We start from the raw sequence: 16,256 nt of genomic DNA on the forward strand, positions 1-16,256 counted from the left end.
ATAATTTGAGAAAATATTTACAAATGAAGTGACTGGCAAAGAGTTCATCTCCAAAATATACAAAAACCTCCTGCAGTTCAATATCAACAAAACAAACAATCCAATCAAAAAACAGGCAGATTAACATTTCTGCAAAGAAGATCTACAGATGGCTGAAAGACACATGAAAAGTTGTTCAATATCACTCATTAGAGAAATATAAATCACAACTACTATGAGGTATCACCTAACATCAGCAGAAAGGCCATTATCAAAAAGTCTACAAACAATAAGTGCTGGGGAGGATGCAGAGAAAGGAGAACCCTCTTACGCTGTTGGAGAGAATGTAAATTCATGCAACCACTAAGGAAATTAGTATGGAGATTCCTCAAAATACTAAAAATAGAACTACTATATGATCTAGCAATCCTACTCCTGAGCATCTATCCAGAGAAAATCATAATTTGAAAAGATATGAGCACCTCAGTGTTGATTGCAGCATTATTTACTATAGCCAAGATGTGGAAGCAACCTGAACGTCCATCGACAGAGGAATGGATAAAGAAGACATGGTGCTTACACACAGTAGAATATTACTCAGCCATTAAAAAAATGAAATAATGGCATTTATAGCAACATAGGTGGACCTAGAGATTACTATCCTAGGTGAAGTTAGGCAGTGAAAGACAAACATATGTTATCACTTATATGTGGAATCTTATAAAGGGATACAAATGAATTTATTTGCAGAACAGAAACAGACTCACAGACTTTGAAAAACTTACGGTTACCAAAGTGGACAAATGGGGGAAAGGAGGAATGAACTGGGGGTTTGAGACTGGCATATACTCCCTGAGGCATATGGAATGATTGGCCAATGGGGACCTGCTGTATGGCACAGAGAACTCTGCCCATTATGCCGAGATAACCTATGTGAGGAAAGGATCTGAAAGAGAATGGATGTGTGTACCTGTATAACTGAATCACTTTGTTGTACAGCAGAAATTATCCCAACATTGTAAATCAAATATACTCCGATAAAACTTTAAAACATGAAAAAAAACAAAGATAAATGAAAAACTACTTTAAAAAGAAAAATAATAAAGCTGCTTATTTTGATGGTAACTCATGATCTCTTCCTGAACCTTTCTGACTTCCTGGATACCTTATCTCCAGGTGGAGATTTTTATAACTAGTCTACTAAAGAAAATATTGGTTCCCCAAGAGTTAAAAGGTTTCCACTGGCTAGGTTAGGAAAAGGTACCATAACTTTTCCCTCCTCAAGATCGATAACACTGAGGACTCCGTTCAATGATCAACCTATGATTCTCCATTTACGTCACCTTAGTAAACACTCTCTTGAGAAGGTGTGCCTCTGCTAGTTGCCCTACTTTACCTATGCGCCCCTGAAAATGACAGGGGATAACCACAGGCAGTCCTGGTAACAACAAGAGCAACAACAGTTACTGTGTCCTCTCGGAGTGCCAGCCAGCATCCTGGATACTTGTCATCATTTGTCATTCATCTCTTTATTTGGGAGGTACATACTATGGAGAATGTTCTAGATGCTGGTGATACAACAGTAATGAACAGACAGGAATCTCCCCCACCCATGAAGCTTGAGTGCTACAGGGGTGCAGCCCATGTCTTGCCCTCATGTCCAGAGGTCTGGCCATCCCCATTTGAAAAATAATTAAATGAACCTGGCTGTTGCCAGTTGCCTATCCATTCTTCTTTCTTCCAAACTAATGAAATTTGGACCAGCAAATGCACCCAGTTAAAAATACCTTTCCCCCAATCTTTGGTAGTTGGTGTGTATTGTGTGTGGGGGTGGGGGGAAATATATAGAGAGAGAACTGGAATAATGTATGTGTGAAATGAAATCGTGAGATATAGGTAGAAGTCACGGGGAAAGGCTTCTGTTCCCCCAAATGAAACAAGCTACAGGAAGAAGTGGTTTTGATTTTGCTCTCCTCGCCTACAGGAAGCAAGCTTGGCAGTGGTGTAACCATCTTGAGGCCATGAGGCCAACCCTGTAAGTTAAGTTCTAGGAAGGAAAAAGCTGGAAGGAGCCAGCAAGAAACCGCTTATTGAGTTATGGATTTCTTGCTATGTGAGAGAAAAAATCCTTTTTTGGTTAAGTCCTTTTGGTGAAGTTTCTGTTCCAGGCAGGCAAGAGCAGTCCTTGGTGACCCAAGCTACTTGCCCCAGCCACAGAACTAGCAGTGACAGAGCCAGTATTGGGACACAGATCTGTTTCCCTCCAAAGGCCACACTCTTCCCGGGTTAAGTTCTGCATACCTGCTGACACACTTCTCCTTTTGTCTTTCTAGCCATTGGAAAAGTGTTCCAGGACTCACAGGACTCTTACACTCATAGGATTTAGGACTTGATTACTATGGGTGTTCTGTGCAGTATCTGACTTTTCACAGCTCCCTTCAAATCTGACCTCTGGGAGACAGGTCCACATCCTAGAACCTAACTTTCTCCGCAGAGGACAAATCTATAGAACTGGTAACTAAGCCACTCTGGTTTTATTTTTATTATAAGAAATAAGTCCTAGTAGTCCTGGGATCCATCTTGACTTCACCCAGGAGACTAGAGATCCAACTTTCACGTTGTATCCTGGTTACTTCCTTCTGCTGCATTTTCCTTTCCTGTGCGGATCTGTGTAGACTTCACCTTGAACTCCCCAGCATTTTTTTTTTTCTGTCATGTTTTCTAAAGCCAACAGCTTTCCTGTTACTGCCAATATTTGGAACAAAACACCCTGACCTTTCACTGCTGCATCTGGGTCTCCTCCCTGTGGCCTCTCACATCCCAGGGAGCAGGGGGTGAAGCTCCACCAACTGTCCTTGCTGGCCAGGATGAACTGGGTCAAGCCTATCTGTGTCCTGAGCAAAACACACACACTCCCTCATCCACCCCCCTACACACACTTGTATGTACAATATAACAATAACAATAATAGAAAAATTATTCAGGGTGAGCAACTTTGTGGCATCTCCCACATGGCATCATTGTCAGCGACTCATCTCTTTTCACAAAATCATCGCTAAAGGCACAGATTCCTGCTTCAGGGACATACAAGAGACACTGCTTTAGGAGAACAAAGGACCACTGCAGAACAACAGTGCATCACCCACTATACCTTCAAAGAACAGAAAGCTCGAAATTGTCTTTGTCTCCAAGGATAAACCAACCCTCAGGAAAAGGCATATGAGAAACCATACTTTAACCGCAAGCTTTATTCAGCTCTGGTTCTCAGCACAGTGTTTGTGGGGTAAGCTGGTCAGGTAGACGTAAAGGTATTCATAACTCAGTCTTTGTAATACTTTGAAACATTACTGCATTGTTGCAAATGCATGTAAGAAGACACAAGCCTTGCTCTGGTTATCTATCACCATGTTACAAACTACCTTAAAACCTAGTGCCTTAAAAACAACAACCATTTTGATTTTCTCTCACAATTGTCTGGGTTGGCCGATATCAACACTGTGGTTCTTTTGCTCTATCTGATGTTTTGGGGCTGCAGTCATTTGAGGGCTTAAGTGACTGGATGGTCCAAGATGGCTCATTCGCAAGTCTTGTGCCTTGGCAGGGACAGCTGGGAGGCTGGGACAGCTGGGCCACTTTCTCACTAGAGAGTGTCAGGTCTAATTTCTCTCTGTGTGATATTCCAGCATGGTGGCTGGATTTCTTAAAGGGCAGGTTCCCAAATGAAAGTAGAAACATCCAGGTTTCTTAGGCTCAGTCACTGGCACGGCATCGCTTCTACTGCATTGTATTCGTTGGGTGAGTCTCAGGGCCAGCCCACAGTCATAATGGGACTAGACGCATAGCAGTGTGACTACCAGGAGGCATGGTCCATTGAGAGCCATGTGCTGCAATTGCCATTCACTTTATCCAGTGTGAATGACACTTGATATCTCATATCACCCTTGATAGGAGGAAACATGTTGCCATATTAGATGCATGAATCAGCAAGAGGCACACAGATTGGGAACACCTAGAAACCACATGTGTCCACAAACCCAATTTGTTTACAAAACAGGGTCAGGACCTCTTTTTAGAAATTCACATTTTATTCAATTGTTATATATATAAGAAATCAGGCTTTGTGAATTAATGGGCACTTTTAATATTCTCAGGATAATAACAAGTTAGTAATATCATGTGTTGGATATTTATTAATATTAGGCACTGGCTACCATTATTTATATATGATTTTATTTAATTTTCACAAATGTTCTATGGGGTGCGTATTTTTGCCTCAGGTTTCCAGATGAGAAACTGAAATTCAAAAAGCCTTTGTAACTTGCCTAAGATCGCGCATTTAGCAACCGATGAGCCAGGATGTAAACCTAAATCAACCTGAGATTTAAGCCTGTGTGTTGAACTCTATGTTATTATCTTACTTGTTTTGTCCTTGCTCACTATTTCATCGTTACAAAATGATCTTCAATTTAAGTGGAAATAAGAACCTCTTTTCCTATTCTCATCTCTAAAGATTTAGAACCTATTTCCTATCTAGACAGCTTGCTTAAGTCAAGATTTTTAAATCTGGTTTCTATTTCAAATATGGCTGTATTGGTTTCATTTTTTTTCATAAATTTTCTATAATCTTCCTCAATTTTGCAGTTTATAATTAGTAAACTTGAAATTGTGAACATTATCAATTGAGTTTTCTATACAAGCCGTAATATCTTAAACTTGTTATTTTGAATTAATTTTATGCTTATAGGAAAGTTGCAAAAATAACACTGATAGGGAGTTCCTGCTGTGGCACAGTGGGTTAAGAATCTGACTGCAGTAGCTCAGGTCTCTGCAGAGATGTGGATTTGATCCCTGGCCTAGTGCAGTGGGTTAAAAGATCCAGTGTTGCCGCAGTTGCAATGTAGGTTGCAGCTGAGGCTTGGATTCAGTCCCTGGCCTGTGAACTTCCATATGCCACGGATGCAGCCATTAAAAACAAAGGAAAGTACTGAGAGTTTCCAAATATCCCTTACTTGTCTTCCCCAGTGTTAACATCTTACATAACCGCAGTACAATTAGAAAAAGGAAATGAAATTTGCTTTAATTCTGTTAACTAAACACCTTACTTCAATTTTGAAACTAATAGTTTGTTGCTGTTCTAGAGTCTATCCAGGCTCTCACGTGCATTTATTCATTATTCCTCCTTAGTCTTCTGCAATCTTTAAAGATGACTACTCCTCAGTCTTACCCTGTCTTTAAAGACCTTGACATTTTAGAACAGTGAAGATCAGTTATTTTGTTGAATGTCCCTCATTCGAGTTTGCTGATGCCTAATGTTTTCTTCATGATCAGACATGACTGCACGTATTTTGGACAAAAGTACCACTGACGGGATGTCATATCCCCCTCATTGGACTGTATTACAAGGTCCATGATGTGAATATGTGCTATTTCCTGGTACTGTTGACCTAGATCATTCACTTGGTTAAGGTGTTCTCTGCCTGGTTTCTCACTGAAAACTTACCGTCTTTCCCTTTGCAGTTAATACTTGGCAGTTAATTTAGTTTTACCCACTAAATCCAGCATCGATCAGCGGATGTTTTCTGTAATAGTTAAGACTGTAGTGTTTATCTAATGGTGATTTTCAATTTCCCTCTTTCCTTTTATATTTATTCATTAAAATTTACTGTAAGGAGTAATCAAGACAGTGTGGTACTGGTACCAAAACAGACGTACAGACCAATGGAACAGAATAGAGAACCCAGAAATAAACCCAGACACCTATGGTCAATTAATCTTTGACAAAGGAAGCAAGAACTTAAAATGGGAAAAAGACAGACTTTTCAGCAAGAATTTCTGGGAAAACTGGACAGCTGCATGTTAATCAATGAAACTGAAACACACCAAAATAAACTCAAAATGGCTGAAAGACTTAAATATAAGACAAGACACCACCAAACTCCTGGAAGAGAACATAGGCAAAACATTCTCTGACATCAACCCTACAAATGTTTTCTCAGCTCAGTCTCCCAAAGCATCAGAAATAAAAGCAAAAATAAACCAATGGGACCTAATCAAACTGACAAGCTTTTGCACAGAAAAGGAAACCGTTAAAAATACCAAAAAGACAACTTACAGAATGGGAGAAAATAGTTTCAAACAATGCAACTGACAAGGGCCTATCTCTAAAATATGCAAACAACTTATAAAACTCAACCACAAAAAAGCCCACTACCCAATTGAAAGTTGGGCAAAGGACCTGAATAGACATTTCTTCAAGGAAAATATACAGATGGCCAACAAGCACATGAAAAAATGCTCAACATCCCTGATTATTAGAGAAATGCAAATCAAAACTACCACGAGATACCACCTCACACCAGCCAGAATGGCCATCATTAATAAGTCTACAAATAACAAATGCTGGAGGGGCTGTGGAGAAAAGGGAATTCTCCTACACTGTTGATGGGAATGTAAGCTGGTACAGCCACTATGGAGAACAGTATGGAATTATCTTAGAAGACTATACATAGAACTACCATATGACCCAGCAATCCCACTCTTGGGCATATATTCGGTTAAAACTTTCCTTAAAAAAGACACATGCACCCACATGTTCACTGCAGCACTATTCACAATAGCCAAGACATGGAATCAACCCAAATGTCCATCAACAGATGATTGGATTTGGAAGATGTGGTATATACACACAATGGAATACTACTCGTCCATAAAAAAGAATGAAATAATGCCATTTGCAGCAACATGGATGAAACTAGAGACTCTCATACTGACTGAAGTCAGAAAGAAAGAGAAAGACAAATACCATATGATATCACTTATATCTGGAATCTAATATACGGCACAAATGAAACTTTCCACAGAAAAGTAGAAAGCAGCTACAGCTCTGATTAGATCCCTAGCCTGGGAACTGCCATGTGCCAAGGGAGCAGCCCTAGAAAGGCAAAAAGATAAAAAAAAAATTAAAAAGAAAAAAAATAAATTTTTTAAAATTTACTGTAAGGAAGAGATTTCCTTTCTCTTCATTTATTTATATCAGTATGGACTCTGATATTTATTTTATTCTATCTACTAAAATCCAATAGTAGAATTATTTATTTTGCTGCTCAAATATGTAAAGATAATGTTTCTAATTGTGAAAATACTCTCTTCCTAGGACAGAGGCATCTAATAAGCTCAAAGAAAATTCTCTTACATGAAAGATATTAAAATTCTGATTATCTGACTCTCTATATTAAAATGTACAAATTATTGAGCTGAAATATTTTCAAAACTATTGATTTTTTGCCTCTATTTTGATTCTTTTCTCTCCTTTTATAAAATAAAGCTCATGAAATAAATTGTTTTGATTTAGGATTTTTGAATATTTTTCAAAATATAGATACTATAAAATCTGGTACAGGATATAACTTTATCCTATTCAATAGGAGCTCTGTCAAAAGCTTCTTTTCATAAGTCAAGTCTTCCAAAACACAATTTTAAAATTTCAGAATTAAATCTTTTCTACAGTATGAACACTCAGTGTTTACTTTTTTTGGATAACTCCTTGTTTTCATAGGAATAAATTTCAGTTATCTTCTCATTTGCAATTTTGTTTTCAATAATTACAATTGTAAAGATTAAAAAGGTGATGTTACTTTTTCCTTCTGTTTATTGAATATCTTAACTAAGGGCTTCTAACTGATTTTGAATGAAATGCAATTTCTAAAAGCTGATTCGTGACCAGCAGCAAAAAATTGTGCACGGTCATGCATAAGATTGTTTTTAAATTAACATCAACTTTACCCTCCAAATATCACATGCATTTCATTCTAATTTTGTATATGTAAAACTGTATGTGAATTTTACCACAGTTACTATTTCAGTTAATAGACTATCACAGCTTTATTATATATGCACCCCAGTCAATCCCAAGCACATTTCTGCTCCATAGATTTCTTACTTTAGTAAAAGCATAGTTTACTGTGATGCTCCACCAAAATGTGTTAATATTATAATTTACATTCACAGGTTTGATTTTTAAAGTTACAGTAGCATTATTTAGAGTACAGTAAGAAAATTCACCTTTGACAAACAATAAGCTTCCAAAAGGTTTCTTGGATTCTCTGAATGGGATTAGACATTTTTGAATCATTATTGGAATAAATTGATATTCTTTTTAATTCATCTGTTCACACTGTCATAAAACTGTCATAACTTAACTGTTTGCAATACTCTTTTGCTAATGGTATCAATTCATTAATAGTCATTGCTTCACATTTCTCACAAGCCCAAAGAAACTAGGAATTAAAAAGGAGAGAAATTAACTTAGGATAATTAACTTTCATTTGACCTCAGTGAAACCATGCTGCATGGAGTGATATGGAAACACTTTTGTAGCTGCATGTGTTAAGCCACATGCACTTAGGCTTAAAGGTATAGGTCAGACTTCAACAAGTGGGGTTTAGATTGGGAAGATGATTCCAAGTGGAAGTAGCAGCATGAACAAAAGCATAGATAGCAAATGCCAAATCCCACATACTAAGCACAGTTGGCCCTCCATATCTATATATTCCAAATCCATAGATTCAACCAACCTCCAGTTGAAAATATTCAGGAAAAAAAAAAAACCAAACCCAGAAAGTTCCAAAAAGCAAAACTTGAACTTTCAAGCATAGGCAACAATTTATATAGTACTTAAATTGTATTAGGTATTCTAAGTAGTTTAGAGATGGTGTAAGTATATGGGAGGATGTACAAAGATTAGATGCAAATACTGTGCCATTTATATAAGGGACTTGAGCATCTGAGGATTTTGATAGCCAAGAGGGTCCTGGAACCATTTCCTCTGGATACTGAGGGGCAACTCAATTTTTTAAATAATAGGCATGATATTTTCAAAATAATGACTAGCTTTTGATGTAGATGTTGCTGCTTTTTCAGCAGATTTCTGTCTTCTGATTGTCTTATGGGGCAGCGACAGGATTAAAGACCCAATGGTAAATGATATTTTATATGTTATATGTTAACCATCAACTTTTTTGAGAAACAGAAAACCAATACTTAATTTTTATTAAACATGTATGAATTAAAACCTTATTTTTGAGAGACTTTATTTCAAAATAAAATAGCATAACTAAGCAATAAAAAGGTGATAGATTTATATCATAGAATAAATAACCAAACTACTGTAGCAATAGTATCTAGATATTCGGTATCACGACAGCTCATCCTCTGCTTCCCATACATAGGTCTCTTACAATGAATCTTTAATTCCTACTAAACCCATTGAATGTCATCCTGGTGTCTTCCTGCTACCACCAGTCACGGCATGAGCCACCCAGCATGGGTCATGACACAACTAGCTGCTACACTACTGACAGCAGGATTTGTGTCATCAAATACATCTCCTACCACCCTCAGAGCAGGAAGAAGTTAGCTGTTACTAGCTGCTCATGTCCAAACATCATCATCTTATCAGTCAATATCCCATATGCTGTACTTCAAAGGAAAATGTAAGTATAAAGACTATAAAAGGTTGGAAAAGAAGAGATGGGCTCTCTTTCAGTGTTTACCATGTGAGAACTCTGTCAAATGCACCTGCCTCTTATGCTCTACCAAGAGAGGCCATGTCAGAAATTGAAGTATGATATAGGTGGCTTACCAAATCTCTTGTGATGCAACTATTAATAATGACTGTCCTTTAAAAAGGAGAAAATCCAGGACAAATGCTAAACTGGACTGAATGCTTGAACAATAGGTAAAACTAGGATGTTCTAGGCAAACCAGGATGTGTGGACTCTTTAGACCTGGAATTGTTTTGACTCCAGAAAATGCAAACAATGCCTGTATTTTGCTTATGCTTTTTTCCCCAATTCTCTTGAATCTGACCCCAATTTTCTATTCTCACAGTATCTACCTTAGCCTAGATGCTTATTACCATATGGCTAAATTATCTATGACATATTTATTGCTCTAGGACTCATTTTCTCCTTCTATCCATTCTCTTCATAACTACCATAGTTGCCTTTCTCCAGGGAAAGGAAAAATCCTTGCTGAGAAATCCTTTAATGGCTCCTCATTGCCTGCAGAGTAAATTCCAGACTTGATTCCAAGTACAGCCTGTCCCTATTTCTATACTTACAGATTCATTTTTCAATCCTCCCTTACACGAATCCTTCACTCCAGCTTCTCATAGTCACTCACCATTTCCTAAACACAACTGGCACTTGTATGCATGGTTTTGTTCATGCTGTTACTTCCACTTAGTCTTCCCAACCTGCACCTTACTTGCTGAAATCTGACCTATACCTTTAATCCCAGGCAACAGCTTCAAGAATTCTTCTCTGTTACCCATCTAGAAATATTCTCTTTAACCCCTGAAGTTCTGCAATAGTGTAGAAAATACTCTGTTTTTGTATCAGATCATTATCTTCCATTCAAGGGGCTATTTGCCAGCTTTTGAAGGACCCAGATGATCTCTTTCATCTTTTGATACCCACCAATGCCACACAACACCTTAATCATTGCATGTGCTGCTTAATAAGTAATCATTGAGTGAATAAGTAAATGAATGGCCAATGAATCCACACTAAAGTGATAATGAATAAAGTCCTTCCTTTGGAAAATACTTTTACAATGTACTGGAAACTGTATTAGTCAGCTTGGGCTGCCATAACAAAATGACATAGATCGGGTGGCTTAAGCAACAGACATTCATTTCTCACAGTTCTGGAGACTTGAAAGTCCAAGATCAGGGTGCCCGCAGATTCGGTTCCTGGAGAGGCATTCTTTCCCAGCTCGCAGGTGGCTGTCTTCTGCACATGGTGGAGAAGGCACTCTGGTCTCTCTTTCTCTCCTTATAAGGACACTATTTCCATCATGGGTCAACCCCCTCACTACTTCATCTAAACCTAAATTACTTCCCAAAGGGCTCACCTCCTAATACCATCCAGTTGGGGGATAGGGCTTTAACATACACATTTTGGAGGGACACACACGTTTAGCACATTTAATCACAGGAAATGACTGAATTTAAACTTATCTGTGGGAGAATCTTTTTGAGTGGGCTGGCCTCTTGATATGTAAAATACTGCAAATAGCCCAGTCATTTCACCTTTGTATAAGATCAGCCTTGCTTATTAAATTTTGTGTTTTTTTTAAATACTAAGCAAAAGCAATTTCATGCCATTTTTATAATCTGATTCCCATTAACAAAAACATAATGAGGATGAATAAAGATATAATATGTGAGGAGTTCCCATGGTGGCTCAGCAGAAATGAATCTGATTAGCATCCATGAGAATGCAGGTTCGATCCCTGGCCTCCCTCAGTGGGTTAAGGATCTGGCTGTGAGCTATGGTATAGGTTGCAGATGCGGCTTGGATCTGGCATTGCTGTGGCTGTGGCTGTGGCTTAGGCCATTGGTTACAAATCCAATTTGACCTCTAGCCTGGGAACCTCCATATGCTGAGGGTGTGACTCTAAACACACACACACACACACACACACACACACACACACACACATGCAAAAGGTATAAAATGTGTGTGTTGGTGACTCTGTGAGTGTCTCAAAGAAAGGATCCATAATCAAAGGGGATGTTAGTCACCCTGGAGGGTTGAATTACTCTGTGTATTCCTGAATCGTCTTAATATTTTGTAATGAGCATATCTTGCGCTTTATACTATACAAACGGAAAAATGATTACAACATTTAAAGAATTCTTAGCCTTCACGGCCCTGTGCATGTGATATCCTGAATGTGGCACTGCCTTCAAGGAGTTCACAGCACAGTATTCCCTTTGAAACTCCCAAGAATCATTGCACATGCTGCTGCTTAATAGATATTCATTTGGGTGAATAAATAAATAAATGGCCAATGAGAAAATAGAACAAAAATTAGACTCGACACTTTTCTGGTGATCTCTCTGTATTTTCTGCAAAATCTTATCAGAGTAAGAAAATAATCTATGCCTGTATGAGAGTAGAAACATATTTGGAAAGCAAATAATATAGACCAAAAAAAGGAAAAGGATGGGAAAAGTAGCTGTTAAGCGTTTTTAATAATCATGTAAACTTTCTGTGCAAAAAGTTACAATCCAAAAATCAATGGATTTCTAGGCATAAGATCTAAAAGCATTGTGACAAAAATCAGTAAAACTATTAAAGTATTTAAATGTTTAATTCTTTAAGAATCAAGTAAGTGTTAGCCATAAAACCAAATGAGGGAACATCTGGAAGGCAAAGAGGTTGAAAGATTGGAAATTAAAAAGCAAATGGTGTGCTTAGTGCTACTGAGGGACTTTAGCAAATGGATATAAACCCATTTGAAAATAAATACCAAGTTTGTGTAATTACAATGAGCCTGAAAATGGGTTTAGCATTTATATATCTCCTGGGAAGCTTGGTGAGTCAGAAACATAAAACCAAAGCAAAGGGAGGCTATTAAAATATTATTTCCTGTTGTATCGCTGAACTGGAGAGGAGAATAAACATACCGATTACTTGCATGGCCGGTTCCACGTCTGTTGTGGCCTCTTCCAACAATGACAGCAGCTTGGCTGATATCTGATGCACGGATTCAATGTTGCTAAATAAGCTATCCACATCCAGCCGATCAATCTGGAGAAACACAAACACAGCACCAGCTGATGGAGCGAGACACAGCATTTAGGATGTTTTCTCCTGCTCAACAGCAAGGGTTTTAGATGCTAGCCCATGCTGCTTCCATCAACCGTTTCTGTAAACGTTCTTATTTGGGATTTCCAGAGCAAAGGTGTAGTTTTTCATGCGAGAAATTGGGATGGTGCATCTGTTACCTCTGTCTTTTTCTTTATTTTGATGGAGTTTTAATAAGTTGAGTGTACATCTATGTTCCTATAAGAATCAGAGTGTAAAGAAGATTTGGACCACTTAGTTGGTGTTTTATTAACCCTCTATGAGGGTATGTATTAGAGTGTGTGAATTTAGAACACTTTACTGCTTACACAGCAGAAGTCAGACCTTACTCTAGGCAAGTGACTATTTTCAAAGCTGTTTTAAACCACAGATGTTTTCAAAATGATGACAAGTAAATTTGCTGAGTTGTTTCCTGCTTTTTTTTCTTAAAAGAATTGTGAATGGAAGTCTTCACCAAACATGTTCTACTAATCAAAGATTCGTCATATTTTATAACTTCATGCATACCCTCAAAACCCAGTGTAATCCTTTCTGGATCTTATAGCTGGTACTTATGTAACCGAGCAGGGCCCTGTGAGGCTCCTGGGCACAAAAGCCTTTCTATGTTCCCCAATTCTTGTTTTTAGGAAATGGGCCTCATTCAGCTTCCAGAGCCTTCCCTGAGTGCCTAGGGACAGGTTCAGACCCTTGCTGATCAGGGAAGGAAGGAGATGCAAAGACAAGAGAGGAACAGTCAAAAAACAATAGTACAGCCTTGGGGCAAGAAACTGGGTCCCTCTCAATGGATACACATAATAATATGGGCATCTTAAACACTTAAGAGAAAACTTATATTCCTTGTAGAAATGAGTACTTTAAAACTGAGCAGTTTAGAGTTCTTCCTTGTCCTTCTCCCTGGCTTGATGGTACCCTAAACACAATCACCCATAAGCTAAAGATTAGGCACCCTGAGCACAATTGCCTGTAGGATAAAGATGATTAGCACATGATGTTTTCAGGAACTTTCTTGGTTTGTTCTAATATCTGATCAATATGCTGTTTTTGCAAGTACTGTTATTCTAGCCAATAACCCAGAAGACACCCATCATGATCCTGCCAAGGTCCCCTGACATCACCTTTGATGACTAAGATGCCCCCAAAGAAAGAAGAATACATGTTTGTCCCAATCCTGATTCCTATCTGAAAACCTGTTTTCCTCCTTTTTATGATAAAACTCCCTGCACTTCTTCCCAGTGGGGAGTGCAGTCTTTAAGGCATTAGTAGATAGAGGCCAAGTTTCGGCAACACTTATAAGAATTTATTTATTCATTCATCAATACTTTTGCTAAATAATTCCTGAAGTTCTATGCCAATAATTGTAATAGAGGTCAAATTCTGTCACAGGCATTGAATGATTAGTCGACAGATGGCCAACTCCCCTAAGCTGTTAAGAAGAGTATGGTGAGATCTGTGCCCCGAGTTTGCTGGATCTTACTCAAGCTCGTTCTTTTGAGCTTGAGTCAGATCTCCTTTCATAACCAGTCTCTAGCTGGGTCATGAACAGCTTGGTCCAGGCTCCCCCAGCTACCACAGCGAATAGGAGCAGGTGCCTTTTATGCGTGGCTTATTGTGCATGAGGTCATAAGTGGATAACCAAGTCATCAATAATCAAGTCATGGAAAGCTTCAAAGAGGAAAAGCAGAGTTACAGGTCCCAAATGAAGGTGGCAAAATTAGGGATGAGAGAGAGACAAGGAATTCAACTAGGAATCAGAAAAAAAGGGCTAAGAAATTAAGAGAAATTGGGAACAAGGAGTAGAAGATAGGAGACAGATCGGGAAGATTTCTGGAGATGAAGGCTAATAACTGCAACTTTTTTATGCTCTTAGCATCATTTTCTTCAAGTGTGTTAAGTCTACTTAGTGGGGAGGAGGAAGACAAGTCTTCATTTTTTATCCTTTTTTTTTTTTTTTTCTTTTTGGGGCTGCGCCCAAGGCACATGGAAGTTCCCAGGCTAGGGGTTGAATGGCACCTACAGCCTATTCCACAGCCCCAGCAATGCAGGATCTGAGCTTCATCTTTGACCTACACCACAGCTCAGCAATGCCAGATCCTTAACTCACCGGGCAAGCCTAGAGATGGAAACCGATATCCTCATGGATCCTAGTCATGTTTGTTAACTGCTGAGCCATGAAGGGAACTCCTATCCCATCATTTTTTAACATTGACGCCATTCTTGATGGTGTTTCCCCTTTCGGACATGGCTATTATTTTGATCAGGATGTTCTATTATTAAATATGGAAGCAATATTTCACATTGCACCTTATTAAAAATTTTGTGACTATGTCAGTTACTTCTAATGCAATATAGTCTGGCTGGATCTTTAAGTCACCTTCCTATCCCCGCCTTCCTATCATCAGTCTGGTCCTCAGGAAAACCCCCAGCCTCATTTGTAAGCAAATTCTGTGTGATTGCATGAGGTGGGTTTATTTCCATATAGAGTTACACAACTTTTCAATTTTTAAATGTATTCTGAAATTATCTGTCTCCATACTTCATGAGTAATAATGAAATCATTACAAACTCTCAGGGTCTTTAGCCTAGAATCGCAGGAAATGTTTCCTTGTTAAGTGCTCACTCTAACAGGATAAGGCACACATGGCCTTCAGCCTGAGATATGTAGGTTTTCAAAACTTTTAATTTCTACGTTAGAAAGTGTATTTAGTATTATACAAAATATCTCAAAGACAGATAACTGTTATAGTGCTCTTTTTGTTAAGCATAATTTTGTTTTGTTTTTTGTTTGGGGGGGGTTGCTTTTTTTTTTTTTTCTGAGACGCATCTGCAGCATATGGAAGTCCCCAGGCTATGGATCAAATCGAAGCTGCAGCTACTGGCCTACACCACAGCCATAGCAATGCCAGACTTGAGCTGTATCTGTGACCTGCTCCATAGTTCATGGCAATGCCAGATCCTTAACCCACTGAGTGAGGCCAAGTGTTGAACCCACAACCTAGTGGATTACTGTCGGATTCTTAACCCACTGAGCCACAATGGGAAATCCTAATCATAATATTGAATGGCTCAAATGTCACATATTTCTGAGTACCACAGATTATAACACATTACTTTTTCTACATGTATTGGTTATTAATTACAGCACAGAAGTGTAACTTTGTATGGTGCAAACCATGTTTTACAAAGTTATGTATGAATCAAATTTTTTTGTAAATTGACTTATTTTAGGTGTGCTACTTTAATTTTTTTTGAAGAATAATACTGTGAGATGAATTCCTCTAAAGTTTCATCCCTAATTTATTTGCTTTATGTGCAAGAATTTCATATAATATACCCTATTATTATTTCATTTTATTGTGGAAACTTCATTCTGAGGAAATTATAGTGCTTCCTATTTGTTATTTCATACATCATTCCAATTTCTCTGTAAAATAGGAACCAGTTTGAAGATAGGGAAACTGATGCAGAGTGAAGAGAGATACCAAGCCCAGAATTATGAACTTCAAGACAGAGCTGAAACTGGAAATTGACCTTTTAGTCCATTATCAACAATTACTAAAAACAGAATACTTTGCCATCTCTGTTTGGCTTTTTTGGGTTTATTCCCGGGTTTTTCAGTAAGTT

The 16,256-nt window shown here is 38.2% G+C and overlaps 1 protein-coding gene across 3 annotated transcripts in view; it reads right to left on the reverse strand.

The window, feature by feature from the left end:
• Nucleotides 1-16,256, reverse strand: part of ARHGEF38 (Rho guanine nucleotide exchange factor 38) — a 135,550-nt gene that overhangs the window by 57,062 nt on the left and 62,232 nt on the right. For all 3 annotated transcript variants that reach the window (XM_021101708.1, XM_003482463.4, XM_021101709.1), the window contains one exon: nucleotides 12,455-12,578. In XM_021101708.1, coding sequence (XP_020957367.1) covers nucleotides 12,455-12,578 — 124 coding nt within the window. The remainder of the gene's footprint in view (nucleotides 1-12,454; nucleotides 12,579-16,256) is intronic.

The sequence above is a fragment of the Sus scrofa genome, chromosome 8, assembly GCF_000003025.6.
Source record: "Sus scrofa isolate TJ Tabasco breed Duroc chromosome 8, Sscrofa11.1, whole genome shotgun sequence".
Lineage (NCBI taxonomy): Eukaryota > Metazoa > Chordata > Mammalia > Artiodactyla > Suidae > Sus > Sus scrofa.